General features: G+C 28.4%; 1 protein-coding gene and 1 long non-coding RNA gene across 2 annotated transcripts in view; one reads left to right on the top strand and one right to left on the bottom strand.

Annotated features, from left to right (window-relative positions):
- The window catches only part of LOC122499874, a 122,211-nt gene that overhangs the window by 84,274 nt on the left and 10,898 nt on the right, over positions 1-27,039 (bottom strand). Inside the window, exon 2 of the long non-coding RNA XR_006301392.1 lies at positions 7,585-7,740. This is a non-coding gene — a long non-coding RNA (uncharacterized LOC122499874). The remainder of the gene's footprint in view (positions 1-7,584; positions 7,741-27,039) is intronic.
- Positions 24,957-27,039, top strand: part of LOC122499870 (homeotic protein spalt-major-like) — a 91,649-nt gene continuing 89,566 nt past the window's right edge. The window contains exon 1 of the mRNA XM_043608437.1: positions 24,957-25,939. Coding sequence (XP_043464372.1) covers positions 25,834-25,939 — 106 coding nt within the window. The 5' untranslated portion in view covers positions 24,957-25,833. The remainder of the gene's footprint in view (positions 25,940-27,039) is intronic.

Below are 27,039 nucleotides of genomic sequence, written 5' to 3'. Positions count from 1 at the left end.
CGCATGGAATTTAAAAACAAAGTTCAAATAGAGTCGCAGAAAAATTTAATTGTGAAATTAAGATTAGGAGTTGCAATTCCTGAATTCAGGAATTGCAACTCCTAATCTTAATTTCACAATTAAATTTTATATAATGAGGTGCATAATTCACACCTCTCGATATATGCCTTTCTCTCATTGCAAATACGCGGGGGCATTCCCTCGCACCATATATGAAAATTTAAGAGAGTGAGAGAGAGAGAAGGGGTGGAAGGTAAAGCGGTGTTGGAGGATCTGATATTCTAATTCATGAGCGACACACTGAAATTCCACGTACCCAAAACAATGATCGTCCCCAGCGGGCGCGCTGATTTATAGCGTGAGAATTTCTTCGTGGGAAATCGGCGCGCAAAGCTCCCGACCAATAAAAACAATTCCGCACAGCTTTGGGCGACGTTACAGACGCGGGACGTGCGAACTTATACCATTCCCCTCCCACCCCCTTAATAATCGTTGAAGCGGTTAGCGGTCCTCTTTTAAGAGAAGATGGGAGAAAAAAATTTTTTGGTCCTTGAAGAAAAATTGCACCGCTTTCTATGATGTTCCCTCAAGTTGTATTATATATAAACACACATATGTATAAACCTTTCACTCTCCTTGCCTCACTCATCTCTTTTTCTCTTATTATATATAAAATCCTCTCACTCTCCTTTTTTTATATTTATATATATAGGATATATGGAAGGAAGAAGAGATGGTTACTCCGGCAAAGTGTCGAGATGTTTTCTGGTCGCGGTGGACATGGAGAGAAGGCCAAGAGAGGATACCGAGATGTATCGCTCTGCCGACTGTTAATAAGACGAGACAATGCCTCGAGAGAAGAGAAGAGGATGCTCACGCTAAAGTAAACCTGTAATGGTAAATGATTTCGTGTCTGTGGAGTGTGTTTGTGTGTGAACATACATATATATGAGAGGGAAGGACGAACTCGCGAGCGTGTGGGAAGGCACGGGCGTTCATATGTTTATTAGCCGGACCCGCGCATAAATAACGCGGCCATAAGGTATATAAGAAACAGAGAAGAAAGGGAGGAACAGAGGAGACGAAAAGAGGTTTCCTATATATGCGGTTTGGAGATCGGCCGAGTAAATTGTCACACGCTCCTTCTCTCTCTCTCTCTCTTTCTCACTCCCTCCTTCTTTCACCCTCCTTCCCTCTTTCTTTTTCTCTCACTTTCCTTCCTTCTTTTTTCTCTTATTCTCCTTCCCTCTTTCCTTCTCACGGTGGGTCTCTACTAACTTCAACCCAAAAGTGCTTGAACTTCTCGGTTATTTTTCTATTTTGTTTCTAGGATGCCTCCTGATGATTTTGGGCCTAAAATGAAGAAAAGCTGATCCGTTTTTGAAAATCCTTTAGGGGTTACATCCACTTAGCATTTTTAAACAATCGAATTTTTGTATTGCATTTTTTCTACCTGCCTATTCCTTAATGGAAAAACAGCTATTTTTTTGGCTGGAGTTTGAGAGTGACGGTCGTGATTGGTTGTGAAAATGACATGATGACAGTCGCTATTGGCTGAAATAATTTTAAATTTTTGTGCGCGCGCAGTTTTGAGGTTCTAATTTATTTCACGTGGTCGAGTGCGAGAATTATACATGATACATGATGAATATTACAGAGTATTACAGATTACAAAGTGAAGAGCACGTGTTTTTTTCTTAAACATTCTTCATCATTCTTAATAATATTCTTAATATATGGGATGATAAAAAGTGAAAAGTGCCAAAACAATAAAAATATATATAAAATATCATAAGTGATCAGAAGTGAAAAAAGTTTTGTGATTAAAATAAGGATAAGGAGGATATAGGTAAGTTTTTAAAAATTATGTAAAATACTACTTTTTAATGATAAAATTAACTTTTTTATTTTGTAAGTAATTGCAATTAATAAATAAACATTTTTCCCGTCTAAGTCACTAAAACATAATCTATTTTTTCATCAATTAAACTTATAGTAAAGAAATTTAAGTAACTTCCTAGAATCAGTTAAAAAATTCTTGAGTTTGCCTTCACGGAGAAAAAGGAATTGTTAAATCTACTAACGGATTGTTAATATAGAACTAGCAAATCAGGTTTGTTGTTGCAAAATTTTTTTTGTTCTATAAACAAATTAATTGTTATAACAACAATTTCGAGTTGTTAGGAGAACCAAAAAACTGTTTCAACAACAAATTAGAATTGCTAGTTCTATATTAACAATCCGCTAGTAGATTTAACAATTCCTTTTTCTCCGTGTTGTTTAAAAATATTAAAATTGATATAATTTCTGAAATACTGTACATGTTTCAATATTTTTTAAATGAATCTTAAACAAGCACCCAGATTTTATTTTTAAAATATTTACGTTGTTTTTTTAAAAAAGAATATTTCGGTATAAAATTAAACTCTGAAAGTTAATAAACAGATGCTATAATAATTGGATTACAGTTTTAGCATCTGTAACTTTTAGAATTAAATTTTTAATGGTAAAGAAATATTCTTTTTTTTAAACAAAAAACATTTTTTTTACTAATAAATATAGTAATAAATAAAAAATAGTTTTTTTTATAGTAATAAATGATTTGTCACAGAATAATTTAATCCCAAGAAAAACATCTTTGGTGTTATAATATAATAAGAGTAAAAAGATAATAAAAGTTATAATAGACTGATGAAAAAAATCTATAGTGTTTTTACTTTGTAATTTACATATTATGAGTACAGTAGAGAGAGAAAATGGAAGAGGACGTAGAGAGAAAGAGGAAAAAGGGAAAGAGAAAGAAAGAGAGGTGACGAAGATTGAAGCAAGAGGAAAAAATTGAAAGAAGTAGAGAAATCGGATGAGAGAAGGACGAAGAGGAAGAATTGAAAGTAAGAGGAAGAAAAAGAGAGAGGGAGGGGGGAGGAAGAAGAAGAAGAAGAAGGCAGAGGTGGACGAGGGTGGAGATAGATCCTATCCCAAGGTAGAGCCAACGAGAGTCCACACCGATCTTTTTTTCTTCTTCTTCTCTCTTTCTCTTTCGAATGACAAGAAAGAGAGAGAGAGAGAGATGTGGGGAGCAAAAGAAGAGAGAAGCACCCATGCGAGGAATCGAGACAGATCGAAAGAGCTGGACCTACCTAATTTACCTCCCAGATAATGCGGCATAATTAAAGCAAAATGTAACGTCGCTGGCAATTAAAACAAATTTATGCGACCGAGATCCGCGATCGGCCCAAGAGGCCCCGCAACCTTCTGGCGTCTTACCACTCTTATGCATACTGCTTCTGTTTTTCTTCTTCCTCTTCTGCTTCGTCTTCTTCCTCCTTCTCTTATTCTTCTTCTTCTCATTATTTTTTTTTTATTATTAATATTATTATTCCTTTTCTTCCTCCTCTTTTACTTCTTATTCTCATTATTTTTATCATTATTATTCTTTTTCTTCCTCCTCTTTCACTTCTTATTCTTATTGCACTTTCACCAAAAAAAATTTTTACTTCTACTGTCAATTAAGAAATTTTCACTATTAATTTCACCCAAAAATTGATTTTGCCTCTGACGTTGAATTTCATTTGCACTTTGACTTTCACTTCGACTTCAAAAGTCTTAGTCAAAGTCTTAGTCTAAATCTTAGTCAAAGTCTTAGTCCAAGTCTTAATCTTAGTCAGGATCAAAGTCAAAGTCTTAGTCTAAGCCTCGGTCAAAGTACAAGTTTTAGTCAAAGTTTTAGTCTTAGTCCAAGTCTTGGTCAGGATCAAAGTCCATGTCATAGTCTAAGTCTTGGTCAAAGCCTTAGTTATAATATTAGCCTTAGTCGTAGTCAAAGTCTAATACTAATACTAAATCTTAAACTTTGACTTAGACTTAGACCCACTTGGACCATAGTTGGTCTTAGACTTAGACATTACTTTAATTTTTTTTGATAAATCATTAATTTGGTTTTGATTTTAAGTAAAGTTTCGTGTAGAACAAAAATTCGATTTGTTAATTAATTGAAAAACAATAGAAAATTCATTAAATTAATTTAAGAAATTACTTCATTAATTTAGTATAATCCTATTAAATTAAAACCGAAACTCTTGTGACGATCCTCGATTATTATTTTTATTATATCCCTCCTCCTTTTTTTTGTCATTCTTAGCAAATGTTTCCAACTCGAAGTGTGAAAATACCGAACGAAATACCGCATATAAACGAAGTTCCTCGAGATCGATACCGCAATGCCCGAGGATAAAATTATTGACGATACAAAAGTGATAATTTTTAGTTTTCAAGTTTTTCTCTTGGGGTATTTTTTGTTTTTTATTTTTTCTTTTTTTTCTCTTTTTGGTTATATGTCGCGATGATATTTGTCGATGATAAGGTCGACTCGCCGGACTAACGACGCCTGAACTTTCTTCTCGCACGAGCTGCGCGCTCCAACGCGCGAAATTCATTTGCGAAAGGGAAAAAACGAAAAGAAATCGATGCACCGATAGATACACAAAGACGCATAAATAAAAGAGAGATAAAGCAAGTCTGAATCGTGATCAAAGAAATACAAGGTCTACACAGTTCACGAGAATTCGCAAATTAGGGAGGTATAATTATACCAAGAAGGAGCGTCTATAATTCTGAAAAGAAATTTTAATATCGTCCTTTTGCCTATTATATCTTGTGTACGTATATAAGTTCAGTGGGAATACTTTTTGAAATTGTGCGTGATTTCAAAAAGTGTTCTATTCCATTTCTATTTGTCGAGGATTTCTCTTCTAAAAATATCAGGTGGGATTTTATAACTTGACTATCGATTCGATTTTGACTTTAAAATTCACTTTCAAGACTTTGACTTTGCCTTTGACATTGGCATTAACTTTGACTCTCATTTTCACTCTGATCGTCACTTTGACTTAGAATTTTATTTTCACTCTGACTTTCACTTTGACTTTCATTTTCACTCTGACCTTCATTTTGACTCTGACTTTCATTTTCACTCTAACCTTTACTTTAACTTTCATTTTCACTCTGACTTTTGCTTTGACTTTCAAAATCAAGGTCAAGATCAGAGTGAAAATCAAAGTTAGAGTCAAAGTCAAAATCGAGTCTAAAATTGAAGTCAAATTACAAAATCGCACCCCTGGTTAAAATGTGTTTCTAAAGGGAGCAAAATTTTCATTTTTTTTTGTGAAATTAATCATGAGACATAAAACGAATGGCGCCATTTACAATTTGTTACGTGTTATTTTAATACCACGAGTAAAAATAACACTTTCTTTAACTGGACAGGCCCTTGTTAGGGCCCTATTTGAAGTTAGGACAAAGTATAAGAAAATATCTTGCATGTAATAATTTATCGATTGTCTTATTCGTGCGTCATAATCCAAGAATCAACTATAACGATCGTAAAAAACATATCGTAAAATCAAGATCGTAAATGATATAAAGACAGAGCGTATAAAGATTCATTGAATACATCCTGATAGACTGAGTCGATTTTTTAAGTATATATTTATACTAACAGGTGTTATTTATTACCCCATTAATTTACAATATTACCCCTTTACTTGAAACAAAATTAAAAAGTAATTCTAATTCCTTCTCCATGGGAAGCAAATCCCTCTAACATCCGATACCTATTTCTCATATTAATTAACCCAACATTGCTCAATTGATAATTTTAATCAAATTTAACTTTAAAATGTTAATTTACAATTCTATTTTAAAATAAAGTTTTAAAATTTTAATTTAAAGATTCTATTTAAAAATTATAATTTACAATTTAATTTTAAAATTTTTTATTTACAATACTGTTTTAAAATTTTAACTCAAAAATTTATTTTAAAATTTTAATTTCCAATTTTTGAATTTGCCAAAACTTTATAAGATTAAAAAGCAAAAAACGAGGGTTCTTTTGGTGCGAGGACAGAAAGATTAAAATAGTTTCAATTAAAAGAGAAGAAGAAAGAAAAAAAATTGGAGTCGTCACGATAAAAATTTATCGTTATTGGTTCGAAACCAAGTACAATTAGAAAACTAGAAGCGAAGTGATTCGATTCTTTTTTACAGAGGGTGAAAAAGAGAAAGAGAGAGACGGAAATCCCAATACGAGAATATAGAAAAAGAAAAATATTACACCGCTTGATTCTACGTAACATTCACAGTTAACAAATAAGAAACTTTACGGAATCCCAGAGTCAACATATATCCACCAGGTGTTTCTATGATCAAAGATTCCGTGACAAATTCTCACTCATTAGATGTAATTAGATACGAGATTCAACATTGGATAGTAGAGAGAGAGAGAGAGAGAGAGAAAGATAATAACCAGAAATAATAAAGATCGTCGAAGGTCATAACGGGGTACTTTCGTGTATAAACATATAAATATATATATGAGAAGACTTTGTCGCATCCAAAAGCGAGAACGTATCTATATTTTCAATCTATAAAATTATGAGAGGATGAGAATATAGTCTCCATTTCAGTTTTGCGCGTTCAGGTATATATACGAGAGCGCGGTTATAATTCAAAAGTTTACGACCACGATAAATTCACTGCCACGCAAAGTTATAGGTAATAAGACGCGACGAGAGACAACGACGTATATCTTCATATCAAAATTTTTAATCTTCAGTGCATTTAATAAGCTTCGCGAAATTAAAAAATAAAAAAGGAACATATAAACACATACTACGTATATCGTCAGGTAAAAATTCTAATATATCAAAAAAAAACATGAAAAAGAGAAATCAAAAATTTTAAAATTCAAAGCGTGTTAATTTCTAATTCTTTTAAAAATGGAGGTCGTATTAATATAACGAATACGGAGATCCTACTGACATTCTCAGGATTATCATGTTTCAATTAATCAGTGATGTTGCTTCAACATTTTTTTTCCTGCTAGAACAGTTTGTTTATTCTATACAGCACGATGCAATAATTTTTAAGATATATAAGTTATAATATTTTCCTTCAGATCAAATAAAGTATTATACCTTTTCATTTATGCGGTGATTCTCCGCGTAGCGCAGAACTTGATTTTTTTCCATGTTGCGAAGGAAGAATAATAAATAATTTTCATATATTTTTACAATCCTAACGTAAAACGGCAATTTTATGTTTTGAAATAAACCAATAGATACATTTGTACTTAATTTGTAGTTATTTGTAATTTTTTTTTTTTTTTTTTTTTTTTTTTTTTATTATTGTTGTACCTACTTAATATTATAATTTTTCGTACATAATCGACTTTAAGGCTGAAAACGTCAAATTTTGACAGGTTTCCACACGAAGTTTAAGGAAAAAAAGTCAATATTTTTAGTAAAAAAAATCAATTATCTAATTGATTTATTTCGAAAGGGAAATTTCGAAAGGGAATCACCAGCATCCATACCGAACCTTAAATATTATAGCACAAATTAAATAATTATTTATAAAAAAATGTTAAATAAAGCGAAGTTATATATTGCTTTAGTGAATACAAATGAGATTTTTTACATCAATTATTAATAAGTACCCACGTTAATAATAATAATATTAATTAATTAACGTTCCAAAGATTATAATTAATTAGTTTTGCCATTAAAATTTTTAAAATAAACTCACCGTTCCGTACGTGTGGAATCTTTCGTTTTATCAGAGGCAATTTACATTGACTGCTATATATATGTGTTGTTGTGTACAATAATTGGAATGTTTTTTTTCAAACTTCTTTCCCCAGTTGCTGACGATCGTTTCTTGTTAGTGCAAATATGGACCATTCTGGAACATAATTCGTTAAGATTAATTTTCTTTTCCCCTCTTCACCTGTTAGTCGGGAGTGAGTGGATCGTCAAAAGAAGTGACATGATAAGAAATGACTTTGTGCAACATTGGCGTAAACATCAAATTTCTTGCAAAAATTAATACTATCATTATACATCCTTTCATTCCATAGTTCTTTATTATGATACCACTATATTCGTTTGTTAAAATAAGGAAATAATTTGCATCAATTCTATTTCTTAATTTCAATTGTTTTAATAAAATTCAAAGTTTTTTTTTTAAATAAAAGTAAAACATGTTTATAAATTATATTTGTCAATTAGAAAATTTAATTGAAAATGAATCTGAAAATTTTTGAATTTTTAGAAAATAAAGGAAAAAATTATATTGAAAAAAATGTTCTGTTAATTTACGAATATCTTTAATTGCAAAATTATTCAAAAACAATAATTTCTTTTTTTAATATTTTAAATATTTAATTATTATTATTTTTTGGTAGGAATTAAAATTCTTCAAAACATTCAAATTCAAACCTTTTTGAATAATCTGTCAAGTTTAAAAATATTGTTATAAAACATTAAAGAAAATAAAAAAAATAAATTAAAATTTTTTTTGTTTTTTTTTTTTAATGCGAAATGTTTTTAAGAAATTGAAATTTTAAATACTTTTTTTTATTTAGAGGTGAAGAATTTTGAGTCTCAATAACTTATAACCCGGCTCTTTGATAGAACCCTCAATTTTTTTTTACCTTCAATTTTATCTAAAATTCATTTTTAAATCAATTTTTATTATAAAATTCTGCGAGAATTCAATTATTCAAATGCAAAAGTGAATTATTTATTGAATAATTAAATGTTTCTTGAAATTTAATTCTTATAAAAAGTTTTATTACCAAATTTTTAAATAATTGAATTCTTTTGACGAATTTTAATAAAATTTTTAAAAAATAGTTTCATTTTTCAATGAATTCGATTAAAATTGTATATTAAAAATAATTGAATCCCTGTAAAAAAATTTATTATTTTTGAAAATAATTGAATTATTGAGAAGAAACTTATAAAAAAATTGTAAATAATTTAATTTCTGTGAAATTTTTAATATTTATGAAAATAATTAAATGTTTACGCATAATTTTATTAAAATACCTAATAGATATTGAATAATTATTGAAATAAGAAAAATTTTTGAAAATAATTGTAATTTTGACAAGAATTTTATTAAAAGTTTTGAAAATAATTTAATTTTGAAGAATAATTTTTTATTTATAAAGATATTAATTTGGACTTTGACGAGATTTTTTTTCAATTTTGAAAATAATTGAATTTCTGCAATCATTTGTAACTTCTTCAAAATTCAATTTTTTAGTGTTTTTAACTTAAATGCTTAAATTTAAATTTAAATGCTTAATTTTAAATTATTAAATTTTTTTAAAAATTTAAGTTCTTTAAAATTTCTAATTAAATTTATTTAAAATTGAAATTTTATAAAATTTCAAATTAAAACCATTTGTTGTTTTATTTATTTATGAAAATTGTAAACGCATTTTGTATTAGAATTCGTAGTGATTTCAATAGTTAATAATAATCAATTTTATTATAATTTTTCAAATTTACAAAGCATTTTATCATAATTTTTTTAAATAATTGAATTCTCGAGAAAAGTTTTATTATTTATAAAAATAATTGAGGCCTTGGATCCAATAACTCGCCCGACGCTCGGAGGAACGCGCAACTGCCAGTCAGTGAGCAGTGAGCGCCTCTGGGCCACTCACTGCTACCCGACTGGCATTAGCGCGTGCCTTCGAGCGTCGGGCGAGTTATTGGATCCAAGGCCTCAATTGATTTTCTGCGAAGAATTTTATTCAAATTTTTTTAAATAATTGAATACCCAAAAAAATGTATTATTTGTGAAAATAATTAAATTCTGAAGAAGAATTGTATTGAAAATAATTGAATTAAATAGAAAAATTTTATTAAAATTGCAATTTTATTAACTAAATCTTTTAAAGAATTTTGTGAAAATTTTTTAAATAATATTAAGTTTTTAAAGAATTTAATTTAAATTTTTCAAAATTGGTGCGAAGAAATTTAATTTAATTTATAAAAAAAAATTATTGGTAAGTAATTGAATTCCTGTGAAATTTTTATTAAAATTTTATTTAAATAATTAAATTCTTTTGGAAAATTTTATTAAAATAGTAGATATTGAAAATAATTGAAATGAAGAAAATTTTTGAAAATAATTGAAATTTTGCCAAGAATTTTATTAAAATTGAAATTTATTTTTGAAAATAATTTAATTTCGGAGAAGAATTTTATTATCATCTATTTATGAAGATTGTAAACGCAACTCTTTTGAAATCTAATTAATTTTGAAATTATTAATTATTTAGAATTATTCATTAAATAATTTCTAAGTAATGATTTATTAATTTTATGATAGTTCTTCAAGAATTTAGTTATTTAAAAAGAAATTTTTGTGAGAAATAGAAAAAATTGAAGGTTTTTTATTAGAATTCTTGTCAATTTTATAGTTTATGAGGCAAACAAAAAAGACAAAAAAATTCAGAATTTTTTTATGAATTCTAAAATTTTTAATTTTTTGCAGTACTTTTAATAGAAATTCCTGACTATTCCCTGAATTCCCTGTGTCAGAATATTTGATTATTATAGTCATACTAATATTTAAACTATATTTCAATTCATATTTTATTTTTATGAAAATTTGAATTAAATTTGAATTAAAAATTTTTACTTTCTATTTTTTTTAGAATTGCTAATTTTATTTTAAAAAGGGAGTAAGAAGTTGCTAGTTTACATTATTTTCCATTTTCATTTAGGGCCAATTTCACCAACTCTGGATAAAAGTTAATCAATGATTAAAGTCAGTTTAACCGACCATGATGATTGGTCGGGTTTTTTTTCGAAAAATATTCAAACAGAAAAAAGTTTCGTTCGCAGAACTTGAATAGGAAAAAAAGTACAACTAAATTTTTTTCTCTCTTTTTGTTAAAAAAGTGTGCTTGTATTATTAAATTAAAAGTGGACTGGCGTGAGTGAATAGAGAACATGCACCCAAAGGAATAGTGAGCGCTTGCGGAGAGTGGAAAAATTGCCTAAAGGCAATAAGGGAGAATGCGCGAATGACGTTGGTTTATGAGCCTCGGCGATCGCGATCCGTATTTGCTGCATTGACTCCGGCTTTTGATCTCGTCAGAATGTGAGATGTCCAACTTCTCTCGAGTCTCTTATTTCTACTGTCGTTTATATGGCTTTACACCTGCATTTGTGTGTATACGGCCGTTTCCACCTACGTATATGGGGAGACTGGAACAAGCCAAGATCGTCATATCCTACAAAACATCACTGACAAGGCGATTATAAATGGTCGTCCCAACCCTATATTCTTTCGCCCAAAAAAGGGCGATTAATCGATAAATGTAACAGAATCGGAATCTTAAAAACCAATTTCACGAGAGAAAGAAACTCGTATCATAAAATTAATTAATTTCATTTACTCCGAGTAAGAGAGTTAATAAAAATTATTACTATTAAGGTAAATGGCGAATACTTATTTTTATACTCATTTCAAAATTTTTTATTTCAGATAAAAAAAACTGTTCATACAGTTTAAAGGAGTCGTAGACTTTGTCGTAGATAGAATTCGAAATAGTGTATCCGAGTTAGTGGACATGAGAAGAGATGGGAAGAAAAGGAGAAAAAAATAGAAAGGGGCGAAAAAAGGGTGGACCAGGGGGTAAAAAGGTAAAAGCGAGATGGGTGAGGCTAGGGGAAGAAAATGTCGCGCCGCGACTGAAATATCGGAATGCCCGTAGATAAATCGACGTCGAATCAGATTTTATTGCAAAGGGGAAAGGGAATAGCATCGAGAGAGTGGAGGCGAAGAAAGGTGATAGGAAACAGGTCCGGTCTCGCCTTTAAGCGAGCCTGAAGCACAACTATTTTGTGTTTTTCTCTACCAACGATCCGAGGAGCCGCTATCGCAAACATCAGCCTGACAAACCCTCTCTCGCCATTCTCATGAATACGTCATATCTATTCTATTCCCTTTACCGACAATACCCATAAACACAAAGATTTATAATCAACCTTTCATCTTTTCTTCGCGATGCTACAATTTACCGATTATCCTTTCAGAAAGTACTCTGCAGAAAAAAGGAAACATTAGGAAAAAAAGAATCATCAATGAGAAAAGAGGAATTATCAGCAAAAGGAAAGGATCATCAGAAAAAAGAAAGAATCATCAACGAAAAGAAGAATCATCAATAGGATCATCAAAAAAAGGAAGAATCATCAACGAGAAGAAGAATCATCAAAAAAGGAAAAATCATCAACGAAGAGAAGAGTATCAATAAAATCATCAACAAATGGAAGAATTATCAACGAAAAGTAGATTCATCAATAGAATCATCAACGAAGAGAAGAATCATCAATAAAATCATCAAAAAAAAGAGTCATCAACAAAAAGAAGAATCACCAACGAAAAGAAGAATCATAAAAAAAGGAAAAATCATGAGAAAAGGTAGAATCATCAACGAAGAGATGAATTATCAATAGAATCATAAAAGAAAGGAAGAATCATCAACGAAGAGAAGAGTCATCAATAAAATCATCAAAAAATGAAAGAATCATCAACGAAGAGAAGAGTCATCAATAAAATCATCAAAAAATGAAAGAATTATCAACGAAGAGAAGAATCATCAATAAAATCATCAAAAAAAAAAGAAAAATCATGAACAAAAAGAAGAATCATAAAAAAAGGAAAAATCATCAAAAAAAAAAGAATCATCTATAGAATCATCAAAAAAAGAAAGAATCATTAACGAAGAGAAGAGTCATCAATATAATCATAAAAAAATGGAAGAATTATCAACGAAAAGTAGAATCATCAAAAAAAGAAAGAATCATCAACGAAGAGAAGAATCACCAACGAAAAGAAGAATCATCAAAAAAGAAAGAATCATCAAGAAAGTTGTTCAATAATTTTGAAAATAATTGAATTTTCTTCAAATTTTTTTTTTTTTTAAATTGAATTCTTTTTAACAATTTTATTAAAATTTTTGAAAATAATTAAATTTTTTTTAGAAATTTTATAAAAAATAATTGAATTGCTGCGAAGAATTTTACTCTTTATGAAAATATTTCGAATGTTGGTTTTTCGACATTCAAACTAGCCCAGTTCGGATGTCGAATATTCGACATGCGACATTTCGGCGCCCCAAAACCGAACTAAACTCGTTTCAAATTTTGCACAGCTCTAAATTTTATTAAAATTTTTGAAAAGAATTGAATGTTTGTGTATAGCATTTTATTACAATTTTTGTAAATAACCGAATTCATTTAAGAAATTTTATTATTTATGAATATAATTGAATTCTTGCGAACGATATTATTATAATTTTTTTAAATATTTGAATTTCGAAAAGAAATTTATTACTTTTAAAAATAATTGAATTCTTGTGATGAATATTATTTATGAAAATAATTTAATTTTGCCAAGAATTTTATTAAAATTCCTCAAAAATAATTGAATTCCTGAAAAAAATTTTATTATTTATGAAAAAAATTGAATTATTGCGAAAAATTTTATTGAAATGTTTGAAAGAAATTGATTTTTTTTTTTAATAATTGAATTCTCAATAAGAATTTGATAAACATTGTTTTAAATAATTAATTTTTTCGAAATAAAATAAATATTCTGAAAATTTTATTTTAAATAATTGAATTCTTATGTGGAAAACTTTATTTGTGAAAAAAATAGAAGAATCATCAACAAAAGAGTGTCATCAATAAAAGAAGAAGAATCATCGTCAAAAACATCGTTATTAACACACTAGAGAATCATCAAAAAAGAAAATTATTCCCAAAACAGAAATTATTAAAAAGAAGAAAGAATCATCAACGAAACAAAGAATCATCAAAAAAAGAAATGATTTTGAAAAAAACAAAAAAAGAATATGATAAACAAAAATATTGTCTTGATTGTTGCCTTTTTTAAAACTCAATCTATTTAAGGTTTCAGGCAGCCTATAGTTAGAAAACAACTATAATATATCTTGAGTCCAATATTCTGAATATAAGATGTTAAATGGATTAAGACTCTTGTTTTACTCCACAGCATTGAATGAATCAAAAAGTTGATAGTAAGAAGTACCGTTAGTGAGGAAGATACAGGTGTAAATCTTGGCGCCGGCGCCCATAGTTCTAGAGACCTCTGGTGAGTAGAGAGCACCCTTTTATACCTGATGCCTCCCTCACAATAGGTGAAAACCGTTCTTACGCAAAATTACGAGACAGCTTAGATAATAAACTTTCCTAGCTCTCCTAATACACCCGGTGAGGAAACCTGTTTCTTTCCATTTATTTCCTTTTTTTTACTTCTAGCAAAAACTTTTACAGTGAAACATTGAAAAACCATATATAAACAAAATCACTCTTTTATTTATCAAAAAAATTAATCAAAATTTAAATAAACTTATTTCATATTTTTATTTTATATATTTCGAAATGTAAAATAAAAATATTTTCTTTTTGTTCAAATCGTTTTTTGAAATTATTTTAAGCCTTTTTATTACAAAAAAATATTTTTTATTTTATTAAATAAATATTAAAACAAAGAAATAGTAAATAACAAATAAAATAAAAAAATCAAATAAAAATATATGAATAATGAATAGAAATAAAAAGAAATGAATAAAAATATAAAAGCAATAAATGAAAATAAAGAAAAATAGAAAAAAAATTCAACATAATAAGCAATTTGCATGAAATAAAAAAAAGTGTGAAGATTACATGCTTTTAACATTCACTTCTGTTAATGGATCTTTACTAAATACATATACTAAGTATATAGACATACGGGTTCATTATACACCCATTATGATAATCACTCATTCTAACAAACAATTAAAAACCGGAAAATAATACACAAAGTTTTTAATCTTTTTGAAACATAATTTTAACTTCTTTTTTTATTTAAGCCCTTCATTCTAAATCTGAAGTTCACTTTTTTAAATCAGTAAAAATTTCCATACTAATTCTTATAGAAGTTTTGATACTTTTAAGTTGACAGTGTTGCTATAAAGAAAAGTCCACTGTAGTAATTAAAATTAAATAAAATTCTATACTAAATTCGTAAGATAAAATTAACACTAGTTTTAATTAGTGGAGAACTTTTCTCTAACACAAACTCAGCCCGAGTTCTCTATTCACGCTTTTTTTAAAATTTCATATTTTTCTTGAATGGTCCTCTTTCTTCTTTATTCTTATTTATAGAAATCGAAGTTTATAGTTTCTTGAAAAAAACAGGTTTCCTCGAACCCCCCTTCTTCTCTCGACTAATAAGTCTCAGTCTAATAAACAGACTAATTCACAAGAGAGGATGAGAGGAGAAGGTCGAAAACCGGCCGAGTGCGGAATGTTTCAGGTGTTTCCGTGGACCAGACTCATTTATTCAACGCGAGAATAGTAAAAGGAGAGAAAAGCCTCAGGTCACTCTCTCAGAAACACCTGAAATGAAACGAAGAGCGAGACTCACTCTCTCTGTGTGTATTTGTGTCTGTGTCTGTGTGTGTGGGTCGAATCTCATTCATACATCGTTTGTGCTGAAAGTTACAAGCGTTGTGGCATATCCCCGGACTTTCATCCCCTTCGCATTCAATTCTTGCACATATCGCCTGACTCACTCTCATACTCGCGAGTTCTCTCCCCCTTTCCTTTTCCCACCCCCCAGGCCCCTTCACCCCGCCCCAATGAAGTTGCTACTCCCACGGCCCACCTGTTCTTCCTTCGTTTCATGGAGAACATCTGAACTTATATATATACAACAATAGAGTGTTGCCAACAGCGAAACGCTTCTAATAAATATTCAAACGCTTCATATATTTAATTCATTGTTGTAAGAGAGCGAAAAGTTTTATTTACTTAATGTTTTTAAGATCTATAAGATATGAGAGTTTATTTCGAAATACGAATTTTTACCTATAACAGAATTTTTAATTCATTTTTCGCTAATTTATAAATAACTCCTAATACACAGGAAAAAAAAAGTCTGACTCCGTTTACACCTTAAATTCAGCCCATGTATTTCACATAAGTCTGTCCTTGTTTAATGGGGCTGACTCCGTTTACACCGTAAATTCAGCCTCGAAAACGGGCTAAAAGTAAAACTTTTTTTTTAGTGTGTATTTAACACGATATTCTAGTTAAAACAACCAGAATTCTGGTTAAATTAACTAGAATTCTGGTTAACCTAACCAGAAAAAATCTAGTGAGAGCATATTTACCACGAAATTCTAGTTAAAAACAGATTTTCTGGTAATTCCAACCACAACTTTTTTTTCAGTGTAGTTACTAACTTACTAGTAAGTTAGTTACTAAATTCAATTGTGTTCAAAAATTTTTAAAAATTCTCGTCAAAATTTCAATTCTCTTTATAAGTAATAAAATTCTTCTTTGATATGTATTCAATTATTTAACAAAATTTTATTCCAATTCTTGTCAATATTTCAATTATTCTCAAAACTCAAAAGTTTTCTAAAATTCCATGATTTTCAATATCTACTATTTCAATAAAATTTTCCAAGAGAATTCCATTATTAAAAAAAAATTTTGAATAAAATTCTACGCAAACATTCAATTATTTTCATAAATAATAAAAATTTTTACAGGAATTCAATTATCTATGAATTTTTTTTATAAATTTCTTCGCAATAATTCAAATATTTTTACAAATTAATCAAATTCTTTTTAGGAATTCAATTATTTTCATAAACAAAAAAAACTCATATAAAAATTTCAATTATTTCGAATGCAATTTTCATCGAATTGCTCGAAAAATGTAATTATTTTTAAAAATTTTATTAAAATTCTTTATGAGAATTTAATTTTAAGAAACTTTCAATTATTAAATAAATTATTTATTTTGTGATGAATTTTCATTTAATAAATTATTTATTTAATATTGAAATTCATCTAAAGAATTCAATTATGTTCAAAATTTTTTTTTAAAATTCTCGTCAGAATGTCAATTATTATCTTTATAACTTATAAAATTTTTCTCCAAAATTCAATTATTTTACAAATTTTTAATCAAATTCTTGTCAAAATTTCAATTATTTTCAAAACTTTTTTAAAATTCAATGATTTTCAATATCAATAATTTCTTCCCAATCATTCAATTATTTTTATAAATAATAAAATTCTTCTTAGGAATTCAATTATTTTCATAAATAATAAAACTTATTGCATAATTTCAATTATTTTTAATGCAATTTTAATCTAATTCCTCGAAAACTGTAATTATTCTTAAAATTTTTATTAAAATTCGTCCAAAGAATTTAATGATTTAAAAAATTCGTTGATAACAGTTTTAATAAGTATTTAATTTCAAGAAACATGAAATTAATAAATGATTTATTTTTGTGTTTAAATAATTGAATTCTGGTAGAATTTACTAATAATAATAATATAATTGATTCAAATATGAATTTCAGTTAAAATTTTAGATTATAATAATTAAATATTAAAAGCATTATAACGTGGATTTTTAGAAATAATTAAATTTTCAAAAAGTTTTAAATTAAAATCATTGAAATTCTTAATTTTTCATATTTTTGACAAACCATTCTGTAGAATTAATTCTTTTTAACAGTTTAATAGGATTTTTATTGAAATTATTTCAAGTTTTCATTTTTCAATAAATATTTAATTCCAGAATTTCCGAATAATTGAAATTTTGTAAAATTTGAATTGTAAACGAATGACTTTGAAAATTCTCAAAGAACTTTTTTAAAAATTATTAAAAATAATGGATTTATTGAAGAATTTTAGTTAAAAACACGAGAAAAAAATTTAATTTTAGAGAAGATACAAATTATTGCAGAAATTCAATTATTTTCAAGAGTAATAAAATTCTTCTTAAGAATTCAATTATTTTTACTAATAATAAAACTCATCGCAGCGTTTCGATTATTTTTCATACAATTATAATTGAATTCCTTGAAAATATTAATTATGTTCATGCAAGTTTTAATAAAATTCGACAAAAGAATTCAATTATTTAAAAATTTGTTAATAAAATTCTTTATGAGAATTGAATTTTGAGAAACATTCAATTATTCAATAAATTATTTACTTTTGCATTTAAATAATTGATTTCTCGTAGAATTTTCTAATAAAAATTGATTTTCATTTCATAAAAATGAATTTCAGTTAAAATTTTAGATTATAATTGAATATTAAAAGCAATATAGCGTGAATTTTTAGAAATAATTGAATTTTGAAATTAATTTTTTTGACAAAGTTTAATTGAATTTTCTTTTATATTATTTGAAGTTTTTATTTTCTAATATGCATTTAATTAAAGAATTTAGAAATAATTGAAATTTCGTGAAATTGAATATTGTATAAACAAATGGATTTGAAAATTTCCAAAGAACTTTTTCGAAAATTATTAAAAATAATTGATATATAAAATAAAATTGTAGTTAAAAATTTTTGAAAATAATAATTGAATTGAAATAATAAAAATAATTTAGAAGAAGTATAATATTCTTATAATATAAAATAATTATATGATTTTATTACTTGGTCATCTTTAATTATTATAAAATATGAAGAAATCGATGACTCCGAGTCGAAGACTCGGAGTTATCGATATCTTCATGTTTTATATTAAAAAAAAATGTAATGAACTGAAATTTCATTCATTTTAAAAAATAACACCAAAATTGATTATTTAAATATCTTTTTTGGTGTTAATTTCATCTGCAACAACAAATGCTAATTTTTTCAAAGGGCACGACTTATATATATTATATACTCTAAAAGTGCTTTCAACGGCGCTATTAATGAAATTTATTCAAAGAATATAAATCATCCATGAATTATGGGCTGATTGACTTTGTAGGAGAAAAAAAAATGTAAAATATACATCATACCTAATATATACCTCTATTGGAAAATCAATATAATGTGAATTATGGTATTATAAAATTATATTATTTATATATAAATGTGCCTATCCACTGGCGGTTATTACCAACAATTTATGGAAGCTAACAAGTTTTATGGAAATAATAATTTATTGAATGATTCTCAGAAGAGAATCAATTCACTTTGTGTAAAAGGCATATTCATATATGTGCGTCCATGTAATAGTTTTATAGACAATATTTATATTTAAAAGAAGAAAAATAAAAAAGAATTTATAAATTCAATTTAAAAGATTTCAACTATTGATATTTCTATCGCTAATTATTGAATTTCATTTACAAATGTTTAATTATTTTTTTCTTTATAATATTATACAGACATCCCAATACTATAGAAATAATTTTTAGTTCGCAACAGTATTACAGTGAATTACAAAGAAATGCTACCTGATTAGAATTTATTTATATATAAATAAATACATATAGTATAAGTGTATGTATATAGAATATATATAGTATATATTCGGTAATGATTCGATTTAAATGATTATAAATTGATGAAAATATCTTGAGAATGTAAATTGGATGTATATGTTGGAAAAATTGAACGTATAGAATATTTGCGGTTATATATATATATAGCAGCGGTTGGCTATATAGTGGAGAGTTGTCGATGGTAAATTATTCAACAATATTGTAACTTTTAGAAAACAAATTCTCTCCGAGTGTGAATTTTAGAGATAAAAAGACCGAAAACAGATCTACTGGTTTATAAACTTACATAAGTTTCGAATTTATACCCATGGTTGGCATTTGTTCTCCAGTGCATCTTGCAGTATATACACATATGTATATACTGACTGGCTTTCACTTAACATATTTAACCTTATTGCCGTTTATAAATCAAACGCATGTAGTCGGACTCTATGAACGTATTAGGAAGATTTACGACACCGGTGTTAAGTAATATCACAGAGTTGGCAGTATGGATATATAATATATATGGTGCATGTATATGTATAAATATAATAAATAGGTAATACAATAATATAATAATAGTATAATAATAATATAATAATAATATAAATATATAAAAAATATATTTTAATAAATATATAAATAAATGTAATATTAATAAATATTATATATTATATATATTTGCACATTTGCACGTGCTGCAGCGTAAATAACTTTTATTTATAAAATATACATCCAACCATAATCATAAGTTTGGAATATTCCTCAAAAGAGTTGTATTTTAATGGAATAAAGCAATAACCCTTCATGATGCTGGAGATTTGGAATTTCGTGCGATATTCTCCACAAATATATATACAATTTGTGTATGTGTGAATGTATGTGTTTATATAGATGTTTCGATAATCAATCACGGGCGTGGGACGTAACAATGAGCCATTGTTAAGAATCCATTAAAACCTTATAAGTGTATTTTTAATTAGAGCTAATGGATATACACTGCGAGAAAAATGCAATAAATTTTATAAGGAAATTATAATTTCTCAATATTTTATGTTAACATTTCTAAGATATGAATACTGCATATTTTGGTATTCATACATCAATTTAACTAAAAATATATATGAAAATCATATATTTTTATAAAAATTAACTTCTATACATTTGATACTAAAATGGATCAAATTGATACTAGAGCGGATCAAATTAATACTAAACTGGATCAAATTGATACTAAAACAGATCAAATTGATACTAAAGTGGATCAAAAGGATGCCAAAAATTTTGAAATTTTGAAAAAATTTGGATCAAATAAAAAATTGACCCAAATTTTTGGCATCAATTTGATATTGTTAGAAAAACAGTGAGATATATATGTGTTATATACATTTAATTTTTAATAATATTATATATATTCAAAATTAATGGAACTATATATAATGATGTAACGATTTGAGATCATATTTAGTGCGAGACAATGTTGAAATGAATTTTTTTTGTGTGTTTCTATTCAGCAAAAAGCTCATTGAACCTGCCAGCGTTTCACATATCGAGCTGACAAGTTGAAAGACATCAATAGATAATGCCAGTCATAGTTGTGTTCACTCAGACGTGAGTTGACTGCCATCAAGAGTATATTTATAAATATACAAGTAGATACCAATTACGCCACTGTAAATATCAATAGTTCAGTAAAAAAAAAATGTTGCCAACTACACTAAGACTCCTCAATATATACTCTCTCTCAATTTACTCAATACATTATTTAATAATTACCACACACTATACGAGAGTTTATTAAAAAAAAAAAAATTTCTTCATTTTCAATAAAAACAAATTTTTTCTATAAATCTTTTCTGAATTCTTATTCATAAATCTTTTTAACATATATACAACTTTTAATGTATTTCCCTTTGGAATTGAATGCATATATTACTTTCGTGATCATCGTTTAACATAATTTTTTAATAAGACATACTGATTTTCACATTTTAAAGTTGGAAAAAAAGGATTAAAAGTGAAAAATTTTACTAATTATAAATTAGTGGACTTACAATAAGTAAACCTACTCAAGTGTCAGTGACCCATTTGGCCGATTTGACCGATTTAGAAAAATAAAAGTAGCTTATTTTTTGTTATTGGCAAAGAAGACGATTTAAGGGTTGAAACTACTCTTTTTGTTGCTAAAAAAAACCCCTAAAATCACAACAAAAGGTTAAAGTAGCTCTTTCAACTTAATATAATTTTTAAACATTTGATACAAAAAGCTTTATGGAGGCGCTGATTACGAATAGGTTAGATTTGTGAAATTCAAAATGACGGATTCAATATGGCGGTCGTATTTTTAAAATTTACTTAAAATCGCTTGAAACTTATGTTATTCGAGGGTTTTTGAGGTCTGATTATGAATTTGAGGTCAGATTTATAGTTATAACAAATAATAATTGTTATTTATATATTGTTGATTATAATTGTTCCAACTAATAATAATTCAATTGTATAATAACAAATTGTAGCTTTTAATTGTAATTCACAAAATTGTAATAACAAATAATTAATGAACAAATAACATCAAAATTGTAACAATAACAAATGACAGAATTCTAATAATAAATAGTAATAAATTGTAATTGAGAATCAACAAAATTCTAATATATAATAACAAATTATAATTAACAAATAATAATAATAAAAATTGTAATATTAGTGAAAATATGTTAATGCTAAATATGTTAATGTTAAATATGTTAATATCAATTATATTAACATGTTAAGTTCTTAAGTGAATATTAAATATAAATTCAAATTAATTTATTTTTTATTATTACATAAATTTTATAATATTTTAAACGCTTCTGCTTTTATAAAATTATTTTTACTTTAATTTTGAAAATGACATTTTCCATAAATTTTGGTTTTTAAAATAACAATAATGTCGTATTTCTGCTATCGAATTGAGTTAAAAAATAGGTGAATCAAAGCAATTTTTAAAGTTCTACAAGTTATTTATAAGACTTCAAAAGTTACTTCTACATTTAAAAAAAAAAAATTTTTAAATAAGACTTTTTTACAATTTTTATTTTTAAAATACGACATTTTAAGTTACTTCTACATTTCTTAACAAAATTTTAAAAAAAGTTTTATTTAGAAAAATTTTATATTTTTAAAAGTTTAATATCTTCGGCTAATATATATATATATATATAGATGAAAAATGTTCAATGAGGATGACTAAAAAGATGCGCCTAAAAAAACTCTACAAAATTATGGAAAAACATTTATATAGGTGTCCTAACATTTTTTTAAATTATGGGCAAAAAACGTTTTTTTACAAAATTAAAAATCTAAAAAAATATAGTTAAACTTTATTAATCTATCTCAAAGTACTCTCATTTTATGTCCCTACAATTTAAAAAAAACTTCATTTATAAAGCTCTTCATGATCTCGAGATATTTATGAAAATGTGATGTTTACACACACACGGAATGACATTTTTTAAAAATGTGATTTTTGAATTCCTGGGGTCAAATAACATAAAGATGTGTCAAAAAATCGAATTTGAAAAATTTTGATGTTACAGAAACTTTCTCATGAGGAAGCAATTGTAATAAATAATAACAAATTATAATTAACAAATAACAACAAAAATTGTAATATTATACTGACAAATATGTTAATATCAAATATGTTAATATCAGATATGCTAATGTCAAAAAAGTTTATGTTAAATATGTAAATGTCGAAGATGTTAATGTTAAATATATATGTAAATGTAAAAAATGTTTATGTTAAATATGTAAATGTTAAAGATGTTAATGTTAAATATATGCAAATGTCAAATATGTTAACAAAAATTATATTAACATGAAAAATGTTAAGTTTGTAAGTTATTATTAAATATAAATACAAATTAAAATAAACTTTTTATCCTCTTATCTTCATTATACTCAATTCTTGTGAAACTAAATGTTTCTTTCTGTGTATTTTATTTATTATCACCAACATTATTAATATTGTTCCCTATTGTATAAATCTTATTATTCTAAATCTCTATTTAACCTAATTTTTTCTGAATTTTCTCCATTCGAATTATGTTAAATATAAATTATCGTGACAATTAGGTCGATTATAAAATTCAATTTAGGCAAAACGGTCGGGGTATTATAGGATTTGAAATTTAAAGATCATTTATATACGCGCCCTCCACTTGGGAGTATTTATTTTGACCCCCTATCAAGGAGGGTCGAAAGAGGTAACAGGGGTATTTATAATTTCCACCCCCACTCTCTCTTTCTCTCTCTCTTCGGGAGAGGGTAGAAATTACATAGGGGTTGCAAGATTATGTGTTTTTTTCTGCATGACGATCATAAAATTTTTCTCCAAACTTCATGATGATTTCCGAACATCCCATAGCAATAATAACTTATAATAAAAAAATAAATACTCTTCACTTATAAAGAAGGGGGGGGGGATTTATATAAATATAAAGGGGGCTTTATCTTCTTTTCATCCCTTAGCCAAAAAAATCGTTATAGTTTATTTATCCCCATCCACATATTCGATAGAGAGAGTAACGACATAAATTTCATTCTTTTCCTTGAAGACTAAAACAAAATCAATCGCATCCATCTTCAATCCTGATACATAAGGATTTTCATCTCCTTCAAGTATCCGAAGGAGAGCGCTATACATATTTACAAATCCCCGATGCCGATGGTAAGTATAAGTGCATCGTCTTGCATCCATCGAGGTTCAAGGAGTGCCCGTGTGCTCTGGGAGAGAGAGAAACCGGGGGCGTTCGTATGCACACACACACACCGACGAGAGAGAGAGAGAAGAGAGTACGTGGAATCATGAACGGGTGGTGTAAAGGGGAGAGGGAGAGGTGGGTGGAATGAGGGGGTAAAACGATCCGCAGTGAATTATGCGCTCAGACAGAGCATATAAAATCATAGAGACACGAGAGCGGCTTCGCTATATAATAATGCATAAGGAGGCGGAGTTATTGGGAGGAATAGGCCACGCCCTTTCTTTCAGATTCCCTCTGGGGTGGGGAGGGTGAACACCGACAACTCAGCTGGTGGGGGAAATAAGATAGAGAGAACTCTCAGTGAGAGAGAAGACTCGGGGTTGGAAATATAGCGCTGGTGGAAGAGAGAGAGAGGTGAAGAAAGAGCCTTTTTGGTGGGGGGAGAATGAGAGAGCCTGCTTTTTCAAACAAGGAAAGAACTTCGAGGAGAATTACGCTCCTCGTCTCTTTCGAACTCATTCAACGTGAGTCTCCTACGGCGAACGTCTCTGCCGGCCCGAAATAACAATTTTTTTTCGCATGCTCTTTGCAAATATTTTTTATTATTAATTATGATTTCGACGGTGATTTCCGGTGAGGGGGGGAGGAAAAGTAAATGTGGGGGAACGCTGAAGAAATAAAGGCGAGAGGAAAAAGAAGACGTAAAGGTGAAGAAAGAGCGAACGGTGAAGAAAGAGTAAAAGGTGAAGAAAAGGAAGAAAGAGAAAAAGGAGAAAAGAAGAAAGAGAGAAGGAAGAAAGGAGAAAAGGGAAGAGTGAAGAAAGAAGAAAAGAGGAAAGACGATAGGAAGGTGTAAGTGAAGAAAAGTGCTCGTGGAGGTTTTTTGAGTAAAAGTGTGCACAAGGGTGGACCTTGATGGTGTGTAGTCGCGGTGGTATATCGTTTTTTGGTGGGGGGCTAAAGTCGGGGGTGCTATAGTGGTGCAAGTGGTGGGGGTGGTCAAAGCGCGCGCACAAACTGTGTCTCTCTCTCTCTCACTCCCTACCCTTAAAATTCTCACTCTCGCGTACACTGGATATGTGCATGCAAGGGATAGATGAAAAAAGAGAAGGATAGAAGGAGAAAAGGAGGCGGTGAAGTGGTGGAGGGGGGCGTCGCGACGTCAGGCCCAGAGCTGGTCCGTCCGTCGTCCGGCCGACTCGAAACATCGGAACCGCGAAATTCGCGAGATCTAGACACGCGAATATAGAAAAGAGTTACATACATACGCGCGTCGTCGCGATAGACGCGCACACATGCGTCTCTATAAAGCGACACGGACAAAAGACAACAAATGTCCACGTACGCACACACATGCAACCACCACCCTCTTCGGACAGTGCCGTCGCGTATACAATCTTGGTTGCATCGCCCGATGATGATGATGATAGATCATCTGGAATTAAAATAAAAAAAATATTTGATTCTTCATTAAAGTTCCAAAAAGGGGTTCTTCTCTATGGATTACGGATTGAGTTGACCTGCATACTTGTCCTCCAAGCACGAGGACTAATTGAGTGCCAAACAAATTTTTTCCCATCATTCGATCTGAATTGATCATTCCTTTTGAGTATGGAAGAAAATTCGCGTAAAAGGTGCATTCTGGGAAGTTGGATATAAAAAGTGTGAATGGTGATAGGCAAGTGCTTTAGAAAAGTGAACTGATGACTAATTTGGGAAATTAAAGTTTCAAAAAAAAATAAGTGTGAGACTTGAGGGATTTATAGTGGATTAAGAGGTTCTTTAAAGGGACTTTCATTGGCGTTTTGTCAATTTTGATTTGATCGACTTTTTTTGTCGTACCGACGGCACGAATTGAGTGGACGCGCCGATCGGAGGAGTGTCTAATAATAATCAAGAGGCAAAGGGATGACACGGAGAAAGCAGGCTCGACCCAATCGTGCCCACCTCGAGGACGATTTTGTCCAGGGATCTCTGGAGATTTTTCCCCTGAGAACATTCGAAAACGATACCCGTAAGTCTCACACACGTTCGCTTATGTTTATTCTATGAAGGTGATGACTTGATAAAGTGGTTAGTAAAAAAAACAAGAGGGAGGGTCTTAATCTCAGGAGAGAAATTTTTCTCCAATAATTTACAGTTTGAAAAATTGTTAGGATTCCCCCTTTAAAGAATAAATTCATAATTCCCCTTTAAATAGAAAAATAGTAAAAATCTATTTCTGAAACTATCAAATATCTTTTCTCGAATATTTGTCCGAATTTTCTGCTTTTAAAATTGCGACAAAAGGCTGTAGAAGCAAAAAACGGAAATTTGGGACAATTCGAATTTCTCTTTTTCGGTTTTTTTTTTGACATAAAACAAAAAAACTGTTTCTACATCTAATATTTAAATTAGTGAATTACTTAAGGAGTTGTCTCTAGTTAAATAACTCAAAATATTCACTTAATTTTTGTCTATTTCACACGTTTATTCTGTAGTGTCGAGAAAAAAAAATATCAGAGTTGATTGTGTAAATAAAAAAATCGAAAAAATTGGGAAGAGTTCTTTTCTCTGAAAGCACTCACTTTTGACAAAGTAGCCAATAACCGATCGTTAACCATCAATTATCACAAGTGCGTGGAATTTGCCGCCGAAAAACGAGAAGTTGAATACGCGAGTACAAATCTTCATTTTTTACACCATTTTTAAATACCCCTACGTTTTTTTATTTAAAATCAGTTTTTTACTTTATATTTAAATTAAACTTTACTTTATTTCATAAAGAAAAATTACTTTTCAAAAATTGTTTTTAATACTAAATTACTTTACAAAATTGTTTCAAATCTCGAAATATACACGTTTTAACTGTTTCTGAATATAATTCTGAAGTTCCAAAAGTTCATGAACGAAATTTACTTATTTGTTCTTAAATTTTTATTTCAAATTTCGCGTCACTATAAAAGAAACTTTTTTTTAATTTCACGCAGTTTTCTTTAAAGTATCAAATTGTTACTAAAAGTCGATCATAAAGAAAATTTATATATTTCTGAAGTTAGTGACCGTTTATTAAATAAATATTTTTGAATAAAAGGCTTATCGGTCCTTTTAATTAATTTATTTATTAACAAAAGT

Source organism: Leptopilina heterotoma, unplaced genomic scaffold, assembly GCF_015476425.1.
Source record: "Leptopilina heterotoma isolate Lh14 unplaced genomic scaffold, ASM1547642v1 Lhet_177, whole genome shotgun sequence".
In the NCBI taxonomy this organism is placed as follows: Eukaryota; Metazoa; Arthropoda; class Insecta; order Hymenoptera; family Figitidae; genus Leptopilina; species Leptopilina heterotoma.
The sequence above is the reverse complement of the archived record's forward strand: the minus strand, read 5'-3'. Positions and strand labels throughout refer to the sequence as shown.